This window comes from Onychomys torridus, chromosome 7 (genome assembly GCF_903995425.1).
Source record: "Onychomys torridus chromosome 7, mOncTor1.1, whole genome shotgun sequence".
Classification (NCBI taxonomy): Eukaryota; Metazoa; Chordata; class Mammalia; order Rodentia; family Cricetidae; genus Onychomys; species Onychomys torridus.
Window position 1 is genome coordinate 106,064,270 of NC_050449.1, and position 26,684 is coordinate 106,090,953.

At 41.5% G+C, this 26,684-nt stretch overlaps 1 protein-coding gene across 2 annotated transcripts in view; it reads right to left on the bottom strand.

The window, feature by feature from the left end:
- Positions 1 to 6,139: 6,139 nt before the first annotated feature.
- Positions 6,140 to 26,684, bottom strand: part of LOC118586854 (programmed cell death 6 interacting protein) — a 62,650-nt gene continuing 42,105 nt past the window's right edge. For both annotated transcript variants that reach the window (XM_036192227.1, XM_036192226.1), the window contains exons 10-18: positions 24,464 to 24,641; positions 22,366 to 22,477; positions 21,404 to 21,573; positions 17,192 to 17,440; positions 15,623 to 15,757; positions 14,251 to 14,345; positions 11,628 to 11,751; positions 10,539 to 10,723; positions 6,140 to 9,593 (exon numbers count right to left, since the gene is read on the bottom strand). In XM_036192227.1, the coding sequence (XP_036048120.1) occupies positions 9,419 to 9,593; positions 10,539 to 10,723; positions 11,628 to 11,751; positions 14,251 to 14,345; positions 15,623 to 15,757; positions 17,192 to 17,440; positions 21,404 to 21,573; positions 22,366 to 22,477; positions 24,464 to 24,641 (1,423 nt within the window). In that variant the 3' untranslated portion in view covers positions 6,140 to 9,418. The remainder of the gene's footprint in view (positions 9,594 to 10,538; positions 10,724 to 11,627; positions 11,752 to 14,250; positions 14,346 to 15,622; positions 15,758 to 17,191; positions 17,441 to 21,403; positions 21,574 to 22,365; positions 22,478 to 24,463; positions 24,642 to 26,684) is intronic.

Below are 26,684 nucleotides of genomic sequence, written 5' to 3' on the forward strand. Positions count from 1 at the left end.
GAATTAACTAAACAAAGCAGCCACTGGCTATGGAGGAAATGTGAGACCAATAGATTGTCTCAGATCACATGAGACCATAGCCATATCTGAAAATGTATTGGAGAGATGTCTCAGTGGTTAAGAGCACTGGCTTCTCTTCCAGGTTCAAATCCCAGCAGGCACAGAAGGGCTCACAGCCACCTATAACTCCAGTTCCAGGAGATCTGATATGGTCTTCTGGCTTCCTCAGGTACTGCATGCACATGGTGCACAGACATACATACAGGCAAAACACCTATGCATATAAAACAAAAAAAAATTTTAAATAATAAACAAAAAAGATGGAGAACAAAGAGGAAAACACCCAACATTGATCTCTGGCCTGCACAGACCCACACAGGCAAGTGGACTTGACCTCTCTGTGCTGCTAGTTTGATGTCAGCTTGGCACAGCTATAATCATCTGAGAGGAGAGAATCTCAATTAAGAAAAGGCCTCCATAAGATCGTGTTGTAGGAGGCCGGGCGGTGGAGTGTGTGCCTTTAATCCCAGCACTTGAGAGGCAGAGGCAGGTGAGGCCAACTTGGTCTCCAGAGTTAGTTCTAAGACACCTAAGGCTACACAGAGAAACCCTATCTCAAAAACAAAAACAAAAAATCATGTTATAGGCAACCCTGTAAGGCATTTTTTTTAAATTAATGGGGAAGGGACCAGTCCATTATGAGTGATGCCATCCCTGGGCTGGTGGTCCTGGGTTCTATAAGAAAGCAGGCTGAGCAAGCCATGAGGAGCAAGCTAGTAAGCAGTGCCCCTCCATGACTTCTGCATCAGCTCCTGCCTCCAGGTTCCTGCCCTGCTTGAGTTCCTGTCCTGACTTCCTTTGATGATGAACAGTGATGTGGAAGCATAAATCAAATCAACCCTTTCCTCTCCAAGTTGCTTTGGTCACAGTGTTTCATCACAGCAATGGTAACCCTAAGACACACATTCATTTACATATGCCACATAAGACACACATCAAAAATATATAAAAATCACATGCTAGGCAAAGAAAAAAGATGTATCTAGACTTTTAGGCTTCATTCTGAAATGTGAAGACCTTAAAAGTTGTCACTCATTTTGTTAAGATTTATTTTTATGTGTATGAGCATTTTGCCTGTGTGTATGTAAGTACATCACAAGTGTACAGTGCCCACATAAAAGGCCAGAAGAGGACATCAGATACCCTAGAACTAGAGTTACAGACAATTGTGAGCAGCCACCATGTTGATGCTGAGAACTGAACCCAGGTCCTCTGCAAGAGCAGTCAGTGCTCTTAACCACTGAGCCATCTCTCCAGCCCGTCACTTCATTCTTACAAAGAACAAGAGAAGCAAACTGAAAACCAACAGCTCTTTGTAGATCCATCAGAGAACTGATCTCACTGGACCACACACCCCCAAAAGGTCACAGACAGGTGAATACAGATATTACTTACTGTGAGTGTATGTCACGGGAGCTAGGATCAAGAAAGGCAACAAGTAATGGGCAAACTACTGGAAGCGGGATGTGGGCTGACCTGAGAGGTCAAGCTAGCTGCTCAGTCCTAGCCCCCTACACACACACACACACACACACACACACACACACACACACACACACACACTTTAATGACATCTACTTCCAGAATCCATCTCTTCATGTGCCCAGCGGGAGCGGGTGGCCGGGGGACAGTGGCTGCCTCAGCATTCTGCTCTATCAGAGTTGACCTTATAGGGAACACAACCTATTCTAGCCCCTTCTATCCTAGAACCTTAACTAAGAGGGAAAACAGAATGGGGAGCACTTGTTGGAGGCCATAGCTCAGGGCCACATGCTTCTTAAGACCTAGGACCTTCTCAGGACACTCTATCCAATAGTCACCTCTGTCACCAACAGTGCTACTATATGACCATAAAGTGCTACAGCTGAAGTAATTCCCAGGTGTAATTTAAGGAATTCCTAGGGAAAGCAAAGGTGCTTAAAAAAAAAAAAAATGAAGTGGCTGGAAAAAAAATGGCTCAGTGGTTAAGAGCACATATTGTTCTTACAGAGGACCTGGGTTCAATTCCCAGCACCCACATCAGGCAGCTCACAACTGCCTGGAACTCCAGCTTCAGGGGGCTGACAGCACTCTGAACTCCTTGGCCACAAACACATGTCCATAAACATAAATAATAATTTCTTAATGAAGTCTCAAGACTTAACAGCCACAATAAGCTAAAAACACAATGGCCAAGCCAGAGGAGCATTAGGCCTGCTCCTACTGTTCTCTATCCCAGTTCCTTTAGCCAGCACACCGTGTCTCTCTTCCAATAGCACATGCTAAAAGGCAAAGCATCTGAAGATACAAAAGCAGCGATAGAATCAGGCCCTATATGGCAAGGATTTGGGAAGGTTCACACTACAGATTTTAAATAACTAGTTACTATGTTGAGAGTCTGGGCAAAACTATGGACATTGTACAAGAAAGAGCCAAGTACACAGACTGGAATCCTAAGGAGACAAGAGGAAATGCTGGAAACCAAAAGCCATGTAAGAGAGATGAAGACCCCTTAGGTGGGTTCACTAGCAGACTGAAACCTAAGCTGAGAAAAAGAGCTCAGTGGTAGAGCACTTGCCTAGCATGTCTGAGGCCAGGGTTCAATTCCCAGCACCATCCAAAGAAAAATGCAGTAGATTGAATACAGATGGGGGAATTAAACAAACTTGCCAACCTTGAAAATACACCAATAGAAACTTCCCAAGTGGAAATGCAAAGAGAAAAAAATAATGCAAAACTGGAACAGAGTATCTAAGAACTGTGAGAGAGTTGAGACCACGGGCACAATGAGAATGACCTTCAAGAATAAAAGAGAAGAAGAAATATGTGCTGGCACATGACTATAATTTCCAGCAGTGGAGAGGGGGGGTCATTACTGAGCAAGAGGATCAGGAGCTTGGGGCTCAAGGCCAACCTGAACTAAATGGTGAGTTTGACAAGACAGGGCTACACACAAAACCCTGCCTAAATGACAGCAGTGGACTGGAAAGTTCTGAGAAGACACAAGAGTTATAGTGGTTTGAATAAAAATGGCCCCCATAGGCCCATAAGGAGTGGTATTAGGAGGTGTGGCCTTGTTGGAGTAGGCATGGCTTTGCTGGAGGAAGTGTGTCACTAGGAGGTGCATTTTGAGGTCTCAAATGCTAAAGCATGGCCAATGGGTCACTGTCACTTCTTGCTGTCTGCAGATCCAGATATAGAACTCTCAGCTCCTTCTCCAGCACCATGTCTGTCTCCATGTCACCATGTCCCACCATGATGATAATGGGCTAAATCTCTGAAACTGGAAGGAAGCTCCAAATAAATGTTTTCCTTTGTTAAGAGTTGCCATGGCCAGGCAGTGGTGCCTTTAATCTCAGCACTCAGAGGCAAAGGCAGGCAGATTGTTCTGAGTTTGAGGCCAGCCTAGTCTACAGAGCTAGTTCCAGGACAGTCACCAGGGCTACACACACACAATTTAAAAAAAAAATAAAAAATAAAAAGTTGCCATGGTCATGGTGTCTCTTCACACCTGCAGAAACCCTAACTATGACAGGAGCACACATGAGGAAGCTCGGCTGTGAAAGCCTACACCTCAATAAATTGTATTCAGAGTGCAGGAAACCCAAGAGATTGTGAAAGTTCAAGGTGAGCTCCTATTACCTGCACTTCAAAGAGAATTCATAGGGACTCTTTGCACAACTATTTATGCAAGGGAAGTGCAATGAGATATTTCATGTTGAAAAGAAACCACCCTAGCCTAGAACTCTGCATTTGGCAACAACTATCTATCAACTGCCAATGTTGATTTAAATGTAAAACATAAACCTATAAACTAGAGGACAGGAGGAGAAAATCTAGATGACTCTGGATTTGACTTTTTTTTTTTTTTTTTTTGATACAACAAAAGCATTATCTGAAAGAAAAAGCTCTGTAAAAAAGGTTAGTAATGTTTTTATTTCCAAAGTTTTTTTTTTAATAATAAAGTAAAAAAAAGTATTTAATTTTTTAACTTTGCCATCTATATTGTGTATTCCTACAAAACACTCATTTTAGCTGGGTGGTGGTGGTGCATGCCTTTAATCCCAGCACTCGGGAGGCAGAGGCAGGAAGATCTTGTGAGTTTGAGGCCAGCCTGGTCTACAGAGTAAGTTCCAGGTTAGCCAGGACTGTTTCACTGAGAAACCCTGTCTTGAAAAAAACAAACAAACAAAACAAAACAAACAAAAAACCCCACCCATTTTAAAACAAAATACTTAAAATTTGAAGAAAGAAGGTTAACAAGAGAATAAAGCCACCAAGTGAGGGAAAAAATACAAAACATGCCCAATAATGGAACTATATCCAAAATACACACAAAGAATCCTTAATAACTCAGTTTTAAAAATAGATAAAATCAGGGCTCTGCAGTTAAAACCACCAGCTGCTCTTGCAGAGGACCTGGGTTTGATTCCCATGGCCCACACAATGGCTCCCGGCATCTTTAACTCTAGCTCCAGATCTGATGCCCTCCCTCTCCTGGTCTCCATGGACAATAGGCACATATGTGGTACACATACATGCAAGCAGGCAGGCAAAATACTCACATAAAATAACATTTTTAAAAATGGATAAAGTTTCCCAAATAAAACCTCACCAACATATTAGCAAATGAGATGATCAGCATCTTCCGTGAATTATGAATTCAAAGCAGTGATACCACACACACACATTCCAATGACTAACACTCAGAAGACCTTCAGGCATACTAAATGATGACAATGATGAGAGAAAGAGGACCTATTACATATTGCTGATGGGATACAAAATGGTAACAAGACTTTGGAAAACGACAGCTTCCACAGAATGTTTCCTCCTACACTTCCAAGAATTGAAAGCACCCAAGATCCATCAAGAGACGAGTGGGTGTGCTGGACTGTGGTATGCCCAGGCAAATCTACACACTGTGCTATGGAGCCATGAAAAGGCGTGAGAGGAATACACAATCAGGAGTCAGTCTCGAAAGGCTATTACATACTGTGTGTTCCAACTCTTAGCTTTCTGGAAAAGGCAACACTATCAGTCTGCGAAAGACCAGCAGGTGCGGCGGGGGGAGTAGTTGACACGCAGGGACTTGGGGCGACTGAAAAATCTATTCTGCATGAAGCAGTAATGATTGAAACATAATATGCTTTTGGTAAAACTATCTTTTCAGACAAAAGTAGACTAACGTGAACTCTGAACTTTAGTTAATGAAATTATTTGTTCGTTCATATGGTCCATGAGCCACACTAATGCAAACTGTTAACAGAAGCTTGGTGGAAGAGCCTGGGGACTCCCTGTGCTTTCTGCCCAATTTTCTATACTTGCTATGAAAATGAAACTCAAGAAACCACAAATCAACTACCATATGACCCTTCCATATGACCCTCCCATACCGTTTCTGGGTATATGCTCAAGATATATATATGCCTGAACTCACGCTTATGGTGGCATTTTTCATGGAGTCAGCATTTGGAACAGATCAACAGTTTGACGCTCACATAAGGAACAAAACTGTGTCATTTAGAGAAAAATTAACCTGGAGGTCATTTTGTTAAGCAAAATAAGAGAAATATTCACATTTTCTCTCATATGCAAAATCTAATTTAAAAAAAAGACACAAAAGTAGAAGGGAAAAAGAGCCTTGTTCCTGTAAGGGGGACAAAAGGAGGTAATGGGGGGGGGGTTATGATCAAACCCTCTGATATACATGTATGAAATGCCATAATTAAATGCATTATTTTATTAGTTACATACATTAATAGAGGGGAGAGAAGATGCACACACTTCATCCCCCCTTCTTCAATTAAATAAATATTATAGCAACCTTGTTGACTTGTTCCAAAAATTAGACCAAAAGAATGTCTCTAGGAGAAAATGCATGTCTGAAAGAGCTGCAGCCAAGTTGCTAATTTACGACAACCACAGCCCACCCCTAACTACTAAATATGAGACGGAGAGCTGTTAAACCCTAATGGGCTTCCTCATGCTGTCTCCTACCTTGGTTCGAGGGTGTGTTACTCCCCAACCCACCACTTGTCGAGGGAACTATGGAGCTGAAGGAGAAACACTTTAAATAAGAATTCATACTCCACAGAAGTAAGAATCTTTCAACTTTTATTTCTAGGATACATTCATCCGGAATCTTTTTGTTTCTTTACAATTTTCCCCCTAAGAGAAATGAATACAATAAAAATATAATCCAACTACCAGCAATGTTTGTAACCAGAAAAGAATCTAAAATCTCTGGTGTGATAATATAGGATATATTTTCTTAAAAAATATAAACTTCATACCAGAAATAAAGCCTGAATATTCTCTTTTGTTAAAAATATAATTTTCCTTCTTTGCTCTTCCATTGAATTCTAAATCTGTATTTAAACCAGCAATTTTAACTCTTCTTGCAAAGGTTTGGTCCAGCGTATGCCTGTTCTACAGTATCAGTCAACTAACAACTGCACATGTCTTAGAAATGATATGCCACAGGGCTGCAGCAAGGCTGCAAGACGCCCCAGGCATTAATTAAAATTCCCATAGCAAACTGAGGCCTGTTTACTATTTTATCCTGTTCATGAAATTAGGAAATGTATACATAGGAATGTTTGCAAACTGTAAAGCTCAATGTTAAAAACACTGACCTGTTTTGACGAGAAAGGGAGCTGGCTGGGGCAGAGGGGGGATACAACTGTGACATTCACCTTTACGTTGGGGAGAATGGTTGTAAGGGTGCTGGAGTGTGGACTCGGGTCTCTCGGAGAGACTGGTTGCTGCGTGGTAAGTGACACATGACTGCTTTTCTCAACTAAGAAAAAGACCAAGGAGCAGAGCATCGGCTTTCAGACTGAGATTGACACCACACCCAGTGGTCAAGCCACCCATCTGAGGATGGGAATCCAAGTTGGATGGCTTTTCCCCACTTCTCACTGGTTTCTCAGCAAAGGTTCAGTAGCTGGCAGGTAATCCATTCCCTAATAGGCTTAGGAAGCCAACATAAATGGCCTGAGGGTGGGTACCTTAATTTAAGAAGGTAACAGAAAGTCTAATTATAAACACAGGGTAACATACTCAAGCCAGAGTGGAACCCTCTACCTCCAAGTAAACAGCATCGTGCATAGTAACTTCTACAGTATACTCTGAAGAGCACAGCAAACCGAGCACAGGAGTAGAGCGTGCTGGCAAAGCACCCCAGTGAGGGCTGCCATCTGGTTTTCCAGGAAGGACAACGGGCACAGAAAGCAGCTTTCTATCCAATCCTTGTCCAAATAGACAGACTTAGGAGGGCAAACCTACCACTGCAGCTCAATGCCTTGCCCCGAGACCGGAGGAACATCCTCAGCAACTTCAAGGATGAGAGCCCTGGCAAGAGGGGGAGAGTCTTGGCAAGGGGGCCTGCCACACAGGAAGCTTCACTAAGGAGTTGACCTAGGAGACTACTGGGAGGGGCTGCCCCAGAGCCTGGGGGCTCCTTCCCATGCTGACCTTCCCCTGTGACCCTGCAGGAATAGACCAGTGCAGCGAGGGAATGGCTGATGGCCTGACCCCTCTTCCCTTCGGCTCTCTGATACATTCACCCTTTCCTTTAGACCTCCACCCCCATTCCCCAAGAGAATATTCAGGCCTTTTTTTTTTTTTTTTTTTTTTTGGTGGCTGTTTTGCATTGGTAAGAAATACAGACTAGCAATCTGGGACGTCCCTAACTCAGAGGATGTCTTATGTCAGTATAAGAAACTCAAGTGGGGAGAATATAGAACTTAAACGCCATTTACAGAGGACTCAAATAAACCCATCTCATACACCAAGTAATCCAAAGCATTGAAGCTGAGCAATGGTATGTTTAACCGTTAGTTTTGCCAAGGTTTAGCTGTCGGACTTTAAGCCAATGTCCATATTCCAGGTAATCAGTCATTTATAGTGAAGCAGCACATCTTTTATGTTTTCTGCATACAACAAAATAAGGTAATTTAAAATACACATTTGTTTAAAGCAATTTACTCCCTTTTACAATTGTATCTTCAGTCTTACATTTAAATATCAGCCTAAACTGTCAATGAAACCAACAGTGGACTGAGTGACAATATCATTTAAATGAGATGATAATGCAAGAATGGTAAGCATTGAACTCAGAAAACAAGCACAGATTAGAAGTCTGCTCATACACCTAATGTATTGGAAAGCTCATACAGACAGAGCCCCCCCGAGACCCTGAGCTCCCACTTGCATGGCTCCCCTGTCCAGGGTGCATCTCCTCATTGTCACGGAGGCTTGTACAGCACCTAAGCATTGTCAGAGCACACTCATGAGGACCCAGCCTATTCCAGACTCAGCATATGTCCCCAACAACTGTCCTGTTGAACTGCTCCCTGGATTACAAAATAACCTCAGCTTTCAGAAGCCAAAAAATATTTTTTTAAAAAATAAGAAACTGTAAAAGGAAGGGTTAAGATCCGTTCAAACATACTGTGCATTAGACATTACAGGAGAAGACCGGCTAAAACCAAGGACGAGAAAGGCACAGGGAACTTTCTACCATATCAGATGACACTGTCAATGGCAGCTACTTATTTTAACCAGATTTGGGGGGGGGGGATAAATTATTACCAGAATTTGCATCACTTTCTTGGAAAATCTAACAATGAAACATTAAATATACACTTTTTAAATGTTATATTTATTTGAAGAATCTTTGGTAACAATTGTGTGTCTCCCACATTATAGGACTTTTGAAATGAGCTTACTATTCAGCATAGGAAAGACGAACTGCAGACTACGCACTGTGCTTTCCTATTGCAACCTTGGCCCTGACGCTGCTCATGCATTTCAACACAGTACATTCAACCCATGGACATACAAAAGAGAAGCTAATACCAGAAAGGAACCAGACAGCAATGAGAATCAATGACAAAACATAACAATGACAACTGTTCTTAAGTAATTTATTTTTAAATTATAAGATTTACAATGCCTTGATTATGTAAAATATCATAATAGAAATTAAACTAAATCAATAAACCAGAAGAAAAAGAAAACTTTTTCCTTGAATATCAGTACTTAAGCCATCTTTGTTCCAACCGCATCTTATAAAGTATGCTAATTTCAAATGTTTCACTTGCAGGTTTAATTTCTCATTTTCAATGTTTTATGAACTGTAATTTTTTTCAAATGCTATTATACCTAGTGTTTATACTGCAACAGCAGCACAATCTCACGAGTGCGATCAAATGTGGAAGTGGGGCCCAGCCTTCGGCTTTGGCTTTTAGCCACAGACAGAAAGTATCCATGGCAACCAGTAGAGCAAAGGATGCTTGAGTGACCAGAACATGGCTTAGAACACAGACTGCAGCACTGTCCCTCCAATCTGACCCGCCGGCAGGTGGCAGAATTACTGCTGTGGGTAGTAAGACTGCTGTGGGGGCTGAGGGAAGGGGTAAGTAGGCTGCTGGGGTCCTGGGTACGGAGCCTGTCCGGGGCTCTGGTGGTACACCGGTGTATACGGCATGTTGTACTGGCCATATGCGTAGGGGTTGTAGCCCATGGGCATCGGCATCTGGCAATACCTGATGGTGAGAAGAGAAGAGAACACTGGGTTGTAAGTCAGACCCTGCAGAGTGAATGTCACTGTTCTAAAGTCAGTTCTCAACAAGAGCTGCTCATTCTTCCAGGGAAGAAGAGCGAGACAAAGGACCTGTTTCAAGAGAAAAGGCATCCCCACCATTAATTAAAGTCAGAGATTATCATACTTTTAATACTGCCCAGAAAATACTCATGGTGAATGCCAACTACTGAAGGAAAAATAAAAACATTCATTTGAATGAAGCAATCTAGTTCTCTGAATATGCTCCTGTTCAGGGCTAGAGAGATGGCTCACTGGTTAAGAACATTGGCTGCTCTTCCAGAGGATCTGGGTTCAGCTCCCACCACCGCAAAAATAAGTAAATAAGCCGGGCGGTGGTGGCGCACGCCTGTAATCCCAGCACTCAGGAGGCAGAGGCAGGTGGATCTCTGTGAGTTCGAGGCCAGCCTGGGCTACAGAGCTAGTCCAGGACAGGCTCCAAAGCTACAGAGAAACCCTGTCTTGAAAAAAAAAAAAAAAAAGTAAATAACAAACAAATAAATAGACATTCCCATAAAGAAGGCTAACCTTCAAACACATCATATAACTGTCTAAATTTCCAGTCGTCAGTTTACTGGATACTGAAATTTCTAAGTACAAGCACAGAAAGAAGGCCTTAGGATCTTGGCTTCACATAAATAAAGGCGGCCAGGGACATGTACTGAATTTCACACAGAAGAGACATGTTTATATAAATGAAAGATGCAAAAAATAAGAACTGTTCAGCTACTCAAATAAGCAATTATAACGTGATTTTAATTTCTGGGCAAGTTGACAACATGGCTAATTCATGAGATCTATGTTCAGAGAAGGGACGAGCCTGTCTTTAAAGATTAATCACAGCTAGAAATCAGTCAATTCTTGATGACACCGGGTGTCACTGCCTTACCCAGGATACCCTGGATAGGTAGGATACGGTGGTCCCTGAGCCTGTGCAGGGGGAGCAGAGCCAGGGGTCTGTGGTGGTGCTGGTGAAGCAGTCCCTGCCCCTGTGGGAGCAGCAGCAGCAGGAAGGACTCGGTTTGCAGGAAGCACAGGGGGTGGAGGCCGGGCTGGAGGCTGGGGCTTCCCAGGCTGAAAGACAAGCAATGATACAGAATGTGCAATGTGGCTCTCAGACGCTGCTGACTACAATGGGGGAGCACAGGCATCCTGACATGAACCAAATATCCCTTTGATTCCCACTCTTAAATATTAGCTTACTAGTCCAGAATGTGGCTGAAAAGTTGCTCTCCGACTTCTGCTCTTCCTGGTATTGACATCTAGTCACACACTGTCTCCACCAACACTCTGACACATTACTGGACCTACTACCAGGCTCCAAATTCTTTTTATAAACGCTTTAAACCTGTGAAAACTTCTAAAACACACAATTGCATGAGTAGCGATGAAACTGAGCAACTGTTAACCTATGCAATTGTTTGGATGGTCTGCAGAAGCATCTAAAGGCCCCAGTTTCACAGAGCCAGCCCTGCAGACATCAACACTCACCCTGTCACCACAACTATCAGGCTGCTCCTCCCTAGGACTGGTGACTATCCACTCCAGATCCAAGACTCCCTACTCACCTGAAAGAACAGTCTCCTGATGCTGCTTTTGTGAACCAAATTCAAATCAAAGTTCATATGCCACAGAGATCATAATGAATTGTTCATTCTCATCTACAACTCCCTCCCGTCTCCCCATGTATTTTAGAAAACAGAGGAGTCTCATAATCTGCACCTCATGCTCTAGGTTTGTTCAGCCACTTCTGAGGACATGTATCTTTTTCCATCATTGTCTTCATTTGGGGGGAAAGTCCATTCTAAAGATGTTGTTTCACTCAGGTTAAACGTTTTTGGGGGGTGAAAATTCATGAGTTGAAAGCCATAAGAAGGTTGAACCCCCAACCAGAGATGGGGACCACCAGTTAGTTCCCTCCACTGCAACCTCCAGAGCTGGCCAGCTGCAGGATTGCAGCAGGGCCCGGCCTACTCACCGGCATGGTTCTCGGAGCTGGAGTTGGAGGAGCTGTTGCGTGCCCCCCAGCTGGGGAGGACTGATATGCTGGAGGAGGGATGGAAGGAGCGCTGGGCTCTCTGGCAATGCTCTGCTGCAGATCCCTTGTGGAAGACAGGGTGTTATGGTTGACACCATGAAAAACACCTATAAGATCTTACTTCTTTTGCTTTTCTTCACATAATAAGCTAAAGTGCCTCCAAAAAAAAGACAGTATTCTAGAACATGTCCCTATTCTTGCCTAGAAACTGAATCTTTAATACTGCAGCAAAACAAAGCTAAAGTGTGACTCTACTAAAATCCAGCAAAGGATAGGGTTTTTTTCAGACATCTTAGTTACAACTTGAATAAGGAATTCTTAACTAGGCAAGCAGCCTTGGAAGACTGCTTCTTATCTAATAAGAGTTAATTACAAATCAAAAACTAGTAGCTCAATTGTCAGAGAACTACAACCCATTCAGACACTGGGCTAACATCTCAATTTGAGTATGACATCAGTGTCCACACAAAATAAATCCCAGCACCAGGGAGGTAGAGGCAGAAGATCACAAGTTTGGGGTCAGGCCTAGCTGTATATCAAAAGCCTGTCTCAAACAAACAACAAGGGGATAAAAATAAGATATGCTAATTATGCAAGTAATTATGTAAATTTCTAGAACATTTTTTTTTAAAACCTGTTAAAGATATGTAGCACTGAGCTATTGTATGTTAAAAGCTAATGTAGTAATCTGTTACTACAGTGGTCTGTCACTAGGATAAAGTCACAGAAGATATATTATTGAAAAGACATCAAAACACAGACATGTTAAGAGACATACATAAAGCGGGTTGGGGATTTAGCTCAGTGGTAGAGCGCTTGCCTAGCAAGTGCAAGGCCCTGGGTTTGATCCCCAGCTTAAAAAAAAAACAAAAAACAAAAAAAAAACAACAACAACAAAAAAAACCAAGACATACATAAAGTCTCTTCAAACAGCAAATTACAAATTAGAATTAACTTCACAAGTTTCATTAAAGCCTATGGTCTACATACTCCAGTGACACATGGTGGCCATCAGCCTCTCATGGCTCAATAAGTATCTACAACAGGACCAGTGGTCATGAAGTCACAATTAGTCACCTTTATTACACAGCCACCCCTCACATCTGCCACCCATACCAGGTGGAAGATAAAAACTATCCTCATTTAAAAAAAAAAAGATGTTAAGTACTTAATGTAAGTAAATACTGCTTACAAATGGAGACATTTTAGTCAATATTAATATTCTAAAGGTCACACTGTGAAAGATCTAAAATATATGCATATACTATAAAGCCTTAACATAAGACTTTTCCTTTAATAAATTCCAATAATTAACATATTCATGGGCAAATGAGAGTTTCCTATACTTACTAATGATATAAATTAAAGCTATTAAGTCACAGCTCCATAATGTAAAACAGCAAAAGTAAAATGCCACACTTGCTATGCCCACCACCAACACCACTGACTTGGTGTTTCACATCACTTGTGAAAAGAAAATGAAGGACAAGTGAAAGCATTTAATTCTTCCAAATGTTCTGCCTTTGATTAAAAGATTTCAATTAACTGTGAAATTATGAAATTTGCAAGCAAATAGTCATAATTGGATAAAATTGCACTGATTGAAGTCACCCAGATCCAGAAAGACCAATGTTGGGTATGTTCTCACTCTAAATCCGTGTGTTTACTTGGAGTACCTGTACAAGCCAGGAAACTAGAAAGGGGCCAAGGGGTGAGGGGTGGGGAGATCTTGAGGGAGGTAGGGCTAATAGAAGACAGGTGGCCTGAAGGAAAAAGGGAAAAGAGAGAGATTTAAGTAGGGAGGACAATGGGAGGGTGAGGCAGAGGAGGGTTGGGGAGATGGATTACTAAACACTAAGGATATTTGAAAGAGCCGCCCAGAAACATACAATTTTACAAGCTTCCTAAATATATACAAATATACGTAGATGTATATATCCATATATGGGTGCATATATATATATATATATATATATGTGTGTGTGTGTGTGTGTGTGTGTGTGTGTGTGTACATGTGTAACTATATGTGTGTGTGTGTGTGTGTGTGTGTACGTTGTGTGTGAGTGTGCGTGTGTGTACACATATGTAATAGTTTAACAGGGGTTACCCTACACAGTGATAGATAGTGTTCCTCACAGAAGTCACAGATTACCAAATAAAGTCTAGTGCCAGGTGTGGGCTATCTCCCCTTAAGGTGTTAGTCAAACGTTGTCAAATTCTGTCCCCTTGCTCACAAGATAAACAAGGTCAGCTTCTTCCACTGTGTCAGTCCTCTATTACAGGCCCCACTTTCTCCGAGGCTCCGCAGAAGGACTGTGCTATCTTTGAGCTGTTCACCCTCTCCCCCGAGTGGAGCATTCCTGAGCTGTTTCACTCTGGGCCCCACTGTACTTCCACATACTGGGGTTCTGCTCCTTCATTCTTTCATCCTAGATCAAGAAGCCCCATGACTCTGTGGAATCCACAGAAGAGAGAAGGGGACTTCCTGCATCAGCACCACCCAGTTCACCCCAAACGTAAGAAAGTGGCTTTCAGTACACTTGGATGCACAAAACAAACTCACTTCAAGAGCTCGTCTCTTTCTGTCTTCCGTGCAAACACAATGTCACTGCATTTGTTCTGGAACCTGACCAAGATTTCAGTCAGCTCGTTGTAAAACTACAAGCAAAGAGCAAATACAAGTACTAAGTAAAAGCAATTTTAACCCAGGGAAAAATACATTCTAACAATAATTTATCAATGATGCTGAGACTAGAAGCTGCAATCATTCACATGAGATACATTCATACTCTCAACTGAGTAACTTAGTACTAAATATGACCTAAGATTGGTAAGAAAAATAAAACTAATGAGATCATGTTCACAGAATACTGGCACTAAATATTAAATAGCTGTATGTTACAAGTTTTATAACTGTGAACATATTCCCAATCCCTATAAAAAAACCAACTATTAAGTGATGACTCTAAATCTATTGTCATGCTGAGTTAAATCTGTCGACTATCTATAAAAATGCAGGTGTTGCCAGGTAGTGGTGGTGCATGCCTTTAATCCCAGCACTCGGGAGGCAGAGCCAGGCGGATCTCTGTGAGTTCGAGGCCAGCCTAGTCTACAGAGCGAGATCTAGTACAGCCTCCAAAGCTACACAGAGAAACCCTGTCTCGAAAACCCCCCCCACCAAAAAAAAAAAAAAAAAAAAAAAATTTGCAGGTGTCACTGTAGCTAATACCCAAGGCTCTCTGGAGAATTCCTCAGTTTATCTACTTGAACAAAGCATTGAGTCCTAATGAATGGCATCATACTCTCCCCTCACACCACGGCTTTACAGTACTGTCTATTCAAAGGACTGCCAAGAACAGACATTGCATCTCATCAAGGTAACTTTACTCAGTTACCATTATGGAGCTAAGAGCCAGAAGGAACTTTGTATCTGGAAAGCTTAAAAATCACTTCTCTCAAAAGCAAACAATCAGAGGAAAAATTATATATATAAAATAAAAGCATTTCTCTAAACCCTTTAAAAAACAAAGCAAGGGATGTACTTAGAACATACCTGAAACTACTCTGATACTCTGGTAGGTCCCAAGTCTGTCCTCTTTACACCACCAGCACAGAGAGCAAAGCCATGTGTCCCCCTGCACCACAGATCAGTCCCAACTAGCCCTGAAGAAGATGTCATTGGTTTCTGATAGCTCTGATTCCTGCTACCTACAATGCAAAAGTCCCTCCTCCACATAATTTATTCCTCAAAGTTCCACCAAAAGGGTGCTACCTCTGCTGAGCATTCTCACTCTGCAAGCTCGACAGAAGAAAAGGCAGTAAAACCAGCACATAAAATGCACAGTACTTGATCCAACTGGAAATACCAACAGCATCCTAACTGTCCTTTCCCATCTGTACTTAGCAGCTCTAGTCTCTCTCGTGTGCACACATACCTTTGTGCCCTCCTTCAAGTTAGCTACAAGTTCAACAAAGTTGTCATATGCAGTTGCCAAGTTCTTCAGAACTTCCTCTCTCAAGTTAGCTTCATTGTTAGACTGCTTCAGTTTAGAAAATTCTTGGTGTGAGACCTTGGTAAAAGAAACAAACAAGGTGTGTATTTACTTAGAAACTTAATTCAGCTTAAAATGCTTGGAAATTTTCTTTTCTTCATTGTGTATTGCACACACACATGTGCGTGTAGGTATGCATGTGCCGTGGTACATATCCAGAAGTCAGATAGCAAACTTCAGGAGCTGGCTCTCTTCCTCCACCTCATAGGTCCCAGGGGCTAAACTCAGGCCTTCAGAATTGGTGGTACGCATCTTCATCCCCTGGTCCAATCAAAATATTTGTACTGGGGCCAGGTAATCTCAACATTGGGGAGGCAGAGACAAGTAGATCTCTAAAAACACCAAGCCGGTCAGGGCTACATAAGTGAGACCTTCTCAAAGAACAAAAATAAAACAACAAAAAATGTATTGATCTCTTCTCCAATTAGGAATTATGATTGCTGATATGCAAAATTACCAAGGAATACCTGGAATTTGTTTGAGTCACACTGTTTTTTACTTTTTTCTTAAGTAAAAATGTCACAAATTCAATGATAACAAAATATAATCAACAAATGGGTATCAATTTCTATCATTCTATAACATAAAAAGCACACAGATGAGAACTGATTATTTTAGAATACTTTTAACGCAATGTCTTAAAACAGCAATGTCTCAAGTTTTATACATAGCTAAAGTCTATTATGTATTAGCCAGATCATTCTGCAGGCATTAATGATTCCCACTAATTTTGATTCTTCCTAGAAATGATTTGGAAAACATGTGTCTAAAGGCCTTCTAAGCAGCACAGAGCACCGTATCCAGAGAAGCAGCTTTGTTTCTAGCACTGGGACTGAATCCAGGACCTCACACATATAAGGTGAATGTGACCAATGGACACTGTCAGCCATTAAGAGTGCATGCTGCTCTAAATCTTAACCCCAGTGTAGTGGGTAGCTGTTCCAGCTTTGACCTGGAAGTACTACCCCCACTACTACCCCCTGTCACGCCTACCTATGACCTGCCTCTGAGCGGGGCTGAAATGGGAGCCCTTAAGACCCGAGATCGATGTGTCGGCTCTCTTGGTTCCTGGTGATCCTGGATGCTGGATGGTAGACCGGACTGAGTTCTCCAAAGAACACCTCTGGACTGCACTTCACCTCTCCCGGATCCTGTAACCAATCCCTTTACTTGCTGTAAGTTACCCCAAATTAAACCTTCCTTTTAACTACATGGAGTTGCCCTTGATAAATCCCCCAATACCCTAGCACTCTCGAAGGTGACACACAAGGATGGAAAGAGATCCACCTGTGTCACATAGTGACCGTGAGTTCCATGTCAACCTGGCTGTAAAAGACCCTTTATTTTTGCCTACTATGCAGATATACCATATTCTCCTCTGTGAATTCTTCCTTTTCCCATTCTCCAATGGCCATAGGTCTGGCACACACCTCCTATTAAACATAAATGTACCTGTATGTTTTTTAAAAGTCCCTCCTGCTTCTTGAGAGACTCTTGGACTTTAGTTGTTAGACCGCCATAGATCCGATCCAGCTCAGTGACAGAAAGAGCCTCTTCATTTATCACGCCATCCTGGGCCAGGGCTGTCAAAAACTTGCTTGTCATGTCAAAATTCACTGACTTCAGGTCATTCTCAAGACCCTCTCTTTCCTTCTTTAGTTCATCAAGATTTGACAATAAAGATTTTAAGTCATTTACAACCTAAACAACAAACACACGCATGGTCAGTGGGAGGGCATCCCTGGGAACAAAGTTCAAGGATGAGGAACACAACTCCTCTGCACTACCTCTTGGGAACTGAGCATTTTTTATATATTCAAAATGCAAAACTGCCGGGCGGTGGTGGCGCACGCCTTTAATCCCAGCACTTGGGAGGCAGAGCCAGGAGGATCTCTGTGAGTTCGAGGCCAGCCTGGGCTACCAAGTGAGTTCCAGGAAAAAGGCACAAAGCTACACAGAAAAACCAAAAAGTGCAAAACTTTAGTACTGGAAACAAATGGACCTATCAAAGTGAAACAATTACAAGAAAGAAAATATTTCAAACTAGGTTTGATGTTGTATGCCTTAATCTCAACATTGGGAGGCAGAGGCAGGCAGATAACTGAGTTTTAAGTAAGACCAGCCTGGACTACATAATAAATTCAAGGCTACATAGAGAGAGCCTGTCTCAAAAGAGAGAGGGAGGGAGGGAGGGAGGAAGATTAAATTTCAGGCTGGGAATACAGTATTCGGTTGTCAGCTTGCCTAAAATGCATGAGACCCTGGATTCAATTCCCAGAACCATTGTTTCAAAGAAGGAAAGAAAACAGTATTTCAACACTGGGATACCAGTAATCAGCATGACAGACTTAGTTACTGTATAACCAGCACAGGTGAGTTCCTGGAAAGCTGTATCTTCTCACTTGCAAATGAGAACAGTGCCTGTCTCAGGACCACTGTAAAGATCAAGGTGATCCATATGAAGTGTTCAACATGATTCCCTGCATAGAAAGAGCCCGACACACATGCACTGCTACCTAGCAACTGAGTTTTTATGGTACAACTGCAAACCTTGGGTACACTTTGAACTACATAGAGGCTGAGAAATCTAAGCATTCAGACAGATTTTTTAAAAAAATACAAAACAGATTAGGAATTAAAGTCTCGTTTATTTAGTGAATTTAAGGTGCCTCTTTAATTATGTGTCATATTTTTTTACTAGGTCAGGTGCAGTAGGGCATGTAAGTTTAAAATACTGGAAAAATATTATACATTGGAAGGGCTGGGGAGATGGCTCATGGGCAAGCATTATGGCCTGAGTTTGGATGCCCACAACACACCTCTGGTACATAGTGATAAGCCTTCTCAGTATTTGTAGATAAACGTCTCTGATTGAAAAACCTAGAGTCAGAGCCAGAGAGATGTCTCAGAAATAAGAGCACCTGTCACTCTCCCACAGGACTTGAGTTCAGGCTACAGCACCACACAGGGTAGGTGCCTCCAGGGTCCTGCCTGCGTTGAGTTCCTGTACTGACTTCCTTCAGCAATGAGTAGCAATGTGGAGATGTAAGCCAAATAAAACCTTTTTCTCCCCAACTTGCTTTCTGGTTTTATAGCAATGGAAACTCTAACTAAGATACCTCATTGGTTCCTTGTTGATAAAGTTATACGGCTGTTGTATTTTGATTTCCCTTTCAATGGAAAAGAAAAAATGTTTTTTGCAAAATAAAAATAAAAATAAATTAATAAAATGGTTTTTGCTAAACAAAATCAGAATTAAAGCAAAATCTGAATTAGTTAAGCCTTTATTTGTTACCATTTTATTAATTTGTATTAACAGACACTTTTTGTTAATCTTTAATGCCATTACACATGGGGATAAAGTCTTTTATAATCAACACTAAATTACTATATTGAAGCTGGATTTCCTGACAGAGGTGGCCAGAAAATGTTCAGCACTGTGTTTATGCATCATGAGCTTCTGTTACAATCCTTATGTGTTATGAAAGCTATTTCAAACTGTTGTCATCAAAATTGAGATAGTTTACCCAGGGCATTTGTGATTAAAAACAGCCATTTGAAAGCCTGGCATGGTGATGCTTGCCTAGGCAGAGTGGATCTCCATGAGTTCAAGGCCAACCTGGTCTATACAGTGAGATCCTGGCCAGCCAGGCTATATGATGAGACTGTATCTTAAATATTTTGTTTCATGTTGGGTTTTTTGCTCTTTTTATTCATTTGTTTTGTCCTATTCCAATTTGTTTCTGTTGTAGTTTAGTATTATTCCTTATATGCCTGTTTGTTTTCTGAGGAGAGACAGAAAGCATGTGGATCTGGATGGATAGGGACATAATCTAAGGATACAACTCAATGGTAGAATGCCTGTATAATATGCAGCAGGCCCTAGGTTTAATACTCAGCACTACAGGGCAGGGATATGGGACTCGTTGTTGTTCCCTGGGGCTATACTCAGGTTTAGATCCGTTGCTCTTCAAACACTTATATTCTGACCACATCCAGGCCTGTAGCTGACATTCCTGCCAGTCAGTCCTGCATATCGCATCCCTAGACATTCAGCTCGGCAGCCCTCTCTGCTGCTGGAGTGCTGCCCAGTAGCTGTTCTGCTCTCCATGCCCTCTACCACTTCTGAAAACACTCAGGCTAACTCGGCCCTGGATGGACTTGTTGTGTGTTCACTTTCTCTGCCACTGTTCTCACAGTGTGCCAACTTCCCAAGAAGACTCCCAACCAGGGGCCCCACACTACTGAAATGTACGAACCCTGTCTAAATCCAACAATTCCTTATGCTTTTCCTACAGAGTTTATAAACTTCTAATCTATCATTGCCATCTTTGTACATGACTAGTGTCCACACTGAACCACAAATTGAAATAAATAAGGGCTGTCTATGATTCATTTGCTAATTTTTCAAAGTACTCAACATAATATCTCACATAACAAGTCTTGCTACAATACATAAAATTACTCTATATAAAGAAATAAAGAACAGTGTCAACTACTTCAGAAATTTATTATCCCAGGAAATGCATCGTTTTCAATACAGTGTGTGTTTCTTGCCCAGGCTTATTTCCTATGCACCAGGAAGCATCTATCTTATACCATTACACCACTCTACCTGACAGTGAACACCACTAGATACACCTGTACATTCTCTCCTCTTTAGGACTCCCCTAATCAGAGGCTCTGTGGGTTTTCGCTTTTCTGCCATCATTAGAAATATCATCATGGGGGCTGGAGAGATGACTCAGAGGTTAAGAGCACTGGCTGATATTCTAGATGACCCAGGTTCAATTCCCAGGATCTACATGGCAGCTCCAATTCCAGAGGATCTAACACCTTCACAGACACACATGCAGGCAAAACACCAATGCATATCAAACAAAAAAATAAATTAATCTTTTTAAAAAAGAAATAACGGGCTGGAGAGGTGGCTCGGTGGTTAAGAGCACTGGCTGTTCTTCCAGAGGGCCTGAGTTCAATTCCCAGCAACCACGTGGTGGCTCACAACCATCTATAATGAGATCTGGCGCCCTCTTCTATATACATAATAAATAAATAAATCTTTTAAAAAAAAAAGAAAAGAAAAGAAATAACATCATGATGCTGTCCATTTACTAATATGCATACCTTGGCCAATTTTCCCTTCAAACCAACCCCAATTTGAATATGATGGAAAGCAGAAGAAAATCAAAAGAAACAAAGAAATTGTAATTAGAAGGCTATCCATCTTTTGCACTCCAAGGGAAGTTTCTCTTCTTTCCAAGTCTCCCTCTTTTATAAAAACTAAGTTAAGCATTGTTACCATATGAAGTACCCAGAACTTAGTACTCAGCTCACAAAGGGAGCTCAACAAATAAAAATAGCAGGTTGTTCATCTATAATTCTACACCATACCATGTACATAGTACTAATTTAAACACAACAACCCTAATTCACTTCTACATGTGTATATGTGTCTGTATGTGAGTATGCACGATTGTGTGGTACTTGGAATCAAACCCAAAGCCTGGTGCAGGCTAAGCAAGTGTTCCACCATGAAGCTACACCTCAAGCCTCATTCTTCACTGTTTAAAAGGTAACAAGACACTGGCAAGTCATTATACACAGCAGCTTGAACAGAATTCCAAAAACACAGGACCACCAGAGCAAGTTCTACCTTCTCACCTCACTGCCCTGCATGGTCTTTGCTGGATTAGCAGAGGGGATGGCGGCATTCAGCTCAGGTTCCGGCTTACACAGAAGTGCAATGGTGTCACGATGGGACTGGTAACGCTCTTTCACATTTCCGTCTGCTTGCACAGCTTTATCTAAAACCGCTCTGAATTTGGATCCCTCTGGGGAAAAGAGTTTCCAGAACTCAGCTGACTGTATTTTAAAGCCCTGGTCCTCAGCTTGACCCCCACTTCCCCCTCTGTAGGCCCTGGTTCACTAGACAATAGACCTCACCTTCTACAGATCTGTGCAATTTTGGCTTTGGAAAAAAGACAAAATTACTTATGGACTGGGGCACAGTAACTTGTCACTCGGTTAATATTTGCCAAGTGAAAGAAAACTGATATTTGTATAGTTTCTTTCTACAATGCATGAATAGAGAAAGAAATCATTCACATCAAAATAGGGTACAACTCATGAAAAAGTACTTCTCTCTCAGGATAATCTCACTTCAAAGAAAAGTAGAACCATTTGAAAAAAATCTAACAAAGATAAAGTTCCTAGATAAAATGAAGATACAGTTTATTGTAAACACAAATGTTAATAATCGAATTCTTAAAGAGCATAATTTATTTCAAATTTGCTGTTAAGGTTCATTTTCTTACCCACCTGGGATTCACTACTAAGTCAAAAAGGAATGACAAAACCATACATATCATTTCATGTGTGTTTTTAAATACATGTGGGACTTGGAAAAGCTTGAGACTCACAAAACCAGGAGTTATCCCACTTCACATGGAACCTAGATGAGCCTCGTTACTGTTTTGTCTTTGTTAATCAGGGGGAAATACCTGCATTTTCATTAGTCATACAAAGTCCAGTAAAAATGAATTTACAGCTGAGTCTAATTTAAAACACACATGGAAAAGTGAGAATTCCCTTGCACACAGGTCATGTGGGCGGGCCATGGTTACCTGCTCGTAAAGGCTTGTAGAGATCACTGGATGCCGTCCTTTGCCAGCGCTCCTTGAATTTTCCTCTTAAGTCATTATCAGTTGCTTCTTCTTCATCCAGCAATCTTAGAGACTTAAAAAAAGGAAGCAAAAACCCTCGTGATATCATCTCTAGCATTAAAAAAAAAAAAAAAAACTTAAACATTTTATTGTTGTTTATGGCGTCTGAGAGGGTTGGTTGTTTGGTCTGGTTTTCTGAGACAGTGCCCTGGCCACCCTAATACTTGCTATGTAGAGAAAAGGCTGGCCTTAAACCTACTACAATCCTGCCTCCATTTACTGAATGTTGGAATTGTAGGTATAAGCCACCATATCTGTTTTTGACCTGTTTTGACCATATTCAATAAAGATAACCAATGACGTGGAAATATTTCAGTACCACTAATTGATTGCTATGTAAATTTTGTTTTGTTTGAAATGGTCTCAATATATAACCCAGACTGGCCTCAGATTTGTAATCCTCCCGCCTTGCAAGTGTTGACATTATTAGTACAAAAAGCAATACATTTTATTGCAGAAATCTTGAGTAATAACATGACAGGCTATTGATCTGGGGAGGTGGCTCAGTAGAAGAATGCTTGCCTAACAGGTAAAAGGTGCTGGATTTTATTACCAGAGTCAGTCTGCCTCTGCCTCTCTCTGCCTCTTTGTCTCTCTCTGCCTCTGTCTCTGTCTCTGTCTCTCTCTCACATACACACACACACACACACACACACACCAGTCAGAGTTAAGAGTATTTATTATCTTTTTTAGGAAAAGAAAACAGGGTGCCCCGTGGGTACAGTGCTGCCCTGTGTGTACAGTGCTGCTCCATATGTACAGAGCTGCCCTGTGTGTACAGTGCTGCTCCATGTGTACAGTGCTGTCCCGTGGGTACAGAGCTGCCCTATGTGTACAGTGCTGCTCCATGTGTACAGTGCTGCCCTGTGTGTACAGTGCTGCTCCATGTGTACAGTGCTGCCCCGTGGGTACAGAGCTGCCCTGTGTGTACAGAGCTGCCCCGTGGGTATAGCGCTTGTTTAGTCCAGTCTCCAGCACCATATAAAAACCAGGTATAGTGGCACATGCCTGTAATTCCAACACTCGGGACATAGAAATGGGAGGGTTAAAAGTTCAAAGTCAAAATTCTAGCGTGGTTGGGGGAGGGTTATGGTGGTCTGAACAAGACTGGTTCCCAAAGGCTTATATATTTGAATATTACAGTCATCAGGAAGTGGCACTACTTGAGAAGGATTGGGAGGTGTGGCCTTGGTGAAGAAGTGTGTCACTAGGTGTGGGCTTTGAGGTCTGCTCTCTATGGGTCAGGATGTAGATCTCAACTACTGCTCTAGTGCTATGCATGCCACCGTGCTCCCTGTCATGATGAGAATGGACTAACCCTCAGAAACTGCAAGCAAGCCCCTAACTAAATGCTTTCTTTCATAAGAGCTGCCTTAGCAGGGCGGTGATGGTGCACACCTTTAATCCCAGTACTCGGGAGGCGGAGCCAGGCGGATCTTTGTGAGTTCGAGGCCAGCTTGGTCTACCAAGCAAGATCCAGGAAAGGCACAAAGCTACACAGAGAAACCTTGTCTCGAAAAACCAAAAAAAAAAAAAAAAAAAAAAAAAAAAAGAATTCAGTTTAAACCCAGAACTCAAAGAATCCCTAGGAGTAAAGCTACAGGGAGCATGAACTCACAGTCAAAACTCATTCAACATTAAACACAATGTAATAGCATGTTCAGGTCATGGAACACAGAAACACAAGGACACAGTGTGAGGTGGTGTGTGTGTATGTGTGTGTGTGTGTGTGTGTGTGTGTGTGTGTGTGTGGCCTGAGTGACGCTTACTTCAATGTTCTCACTTCTTAGTTTAAGAAATGTACCACAGTCCCTAAGATCTTAACTCAGTAAAAGCTAGGTAAAGAAAATAACCATTCCTGTCACTATCTATCAAGCTATAGTGGCTAAAGGCAAGTAAGGGACAAAGACCTCGACCAGACATGAAGCACTATCCCTTGACATCCAAGAGACACCAAGATGACAGTTTTTTCTTGAAAAGCCAATCTTTTCAAACATACCTCCTCTAAGATTTCTCTATTTCTTTGTAGTAACTCGGGGAGTTCTTTTATCAGCTGGTCAACAGTCTGGATGCCACCCTGTTCAATCACAGATGTAGACTTGGTAAGTATAGACTGAGGTACAGTGTCTCCAGATACATCTTCAATTGCTGCTGGAAGGTTGAGGGAAGCCAATACCCTGCAAAATAAAAGACACTGTGTCATGTGTAAATCTACATGGCCTTTAAAATAGCAGTCACTTATATCCACCCAAATCAACAATGGAATTAGCACTCCACAAGGATGACTCCTATTAAAAATAAGAAAGGGGGAAATCAACAATTAATACAATTAAAATAATTAAAGAATAGATGTTGGGAGGGAAAGAGGAGATATGTTGACTAGGAGGGGGAGGGGAGAGCTAGAGGAAGGGGTTGGGGGATTGACACTACAAAGATTCATTGTATACCACTATAGAATTTTCAAAAAATTGTAAAAATTAAAAAGACTGAGATGTTTAAGTTCAGAGTTCAGAATTAAAAGACAAGAAGCAAGAAAACTGCTGGGCATAGTGGTGCATACCCTATTATAATTTTGTATTTATGCAAAAAATCAAAGAACGCAGAAGATCAATTACAGACTCTCCCACATTCTGCATTTTTGTGGTACAATAACAGCTCTCCAGTCACTTTTCATTTACATGAAAAGGCAGAGGAATTCACACCTAGTTACTATATTCATGATGCAAAAAAAAAAAAAAAAAAAAGCAAATAAATCAAAGAACATGAGAAATAGAGGCAAGAGGATCAGGACATCAAGATTATCCTCAGCTACAGATGAAGTCTGAGGCCAGACGGGATACACCAAGTGATAGATAGATAGATAGATAGATAGGGTAGATTAGATAGTTTAGATAGATAAACAGACAGACAGATAGATAGATAGGAGGGAGGGAACAAATGTTTCAACAACAACAAAAAAAAAAAAGAGGCAAAATTCATGTAATCACTTAAACTGCAAGCATGAAAAGCCAAAATATGTAATCACAAATATCTGACAAAGGACTTGCAACCAAAATAATACATGAAGAATTCTTTAAAGACAAGGATGATTAGGAGACAGCTCAGCTGTGAAGAACACTTGTTGGACTTGTAGAGGACCCAGCTGCCATTACATTCACATGGAAGCTCACAATTATCCAAAGGCAGTTCCAGGGGGTCTGACACCCTCTTCTGTCCTCCACTGGCACTGCACTCACATGGTACACACACATACATGCATGTACAATATAAATACACATAAAATATATCAGCTATAACATATTTATAATAAACATAATATGTTAAGTAAATTATTTTAAAGATTAAGAAGAAAAATTTGCCAGGTGGTGGTAGCACAAGGCTTTAAATCCAGCACTCAGGAGGCAGAGGCAGGCAGCTCTCTGTGAGTTTAAGGCCAGCCTGATCTACAAAAAGTGAGTTTCAGAATAGCCAGAGCTACCCAGAGAAATCTTGTCTCAAAAAAACAAAAAAAAGAAAAACCTAGTTTGCATTTTCTCATGAAACTCATTGATGGAAAGAGAGACATGCACATGGAGGCCAGAGGACAGCATGAAGAGTCCTCTCTCGCCTTCTACCACTCAAGATCACACTCAAGTCGTCAGACTTGAAGGTAAATGCCTTTAGCTATCTCACTGGTCCAGGGAACACTTAAAGTTTGAAAAGGCAATAAATGACTAAGAGTATAACACAGTGGTGGAAATATGCCTAACACATAAAAGGGCCTGGTTTTGATCCCAGGTACCTGCCATACCCTTACACATCCCTCTATAATTCTAAGCCAAAATAAACCCTTTACATTGCTTTTTTTTTTTTTTTTTTTTTTTTTTGTCAAAGCACTTTATAATAACAGAAAAGAAACTAAGACATTCTCTCAAGTAGTTCCCCCAGTATTTTGTCATAATGATAAAATACTCAGAGTATTATGGGTTGAATGGGGTATGTCCTCCTTGGTTTCTTGGTCTTCAACACTTGCTCCCAAGCTGATAGCTCTGTTTTGGAGGTTGTAGAACCTTAGAAGATGGAGGAAGTGGATCACTGGAAGGCAAGCTATAGAGATAGCCCAGCTCTGCTTTCTGCTGATACAACATGACCTGTTACCACAACCAGCTGCTCTTACCCAAAAGCCTTCCCTACCATGAACCTCTCAAAACATGAAGCAAAACAAAGTTTTTCTCCCCAAG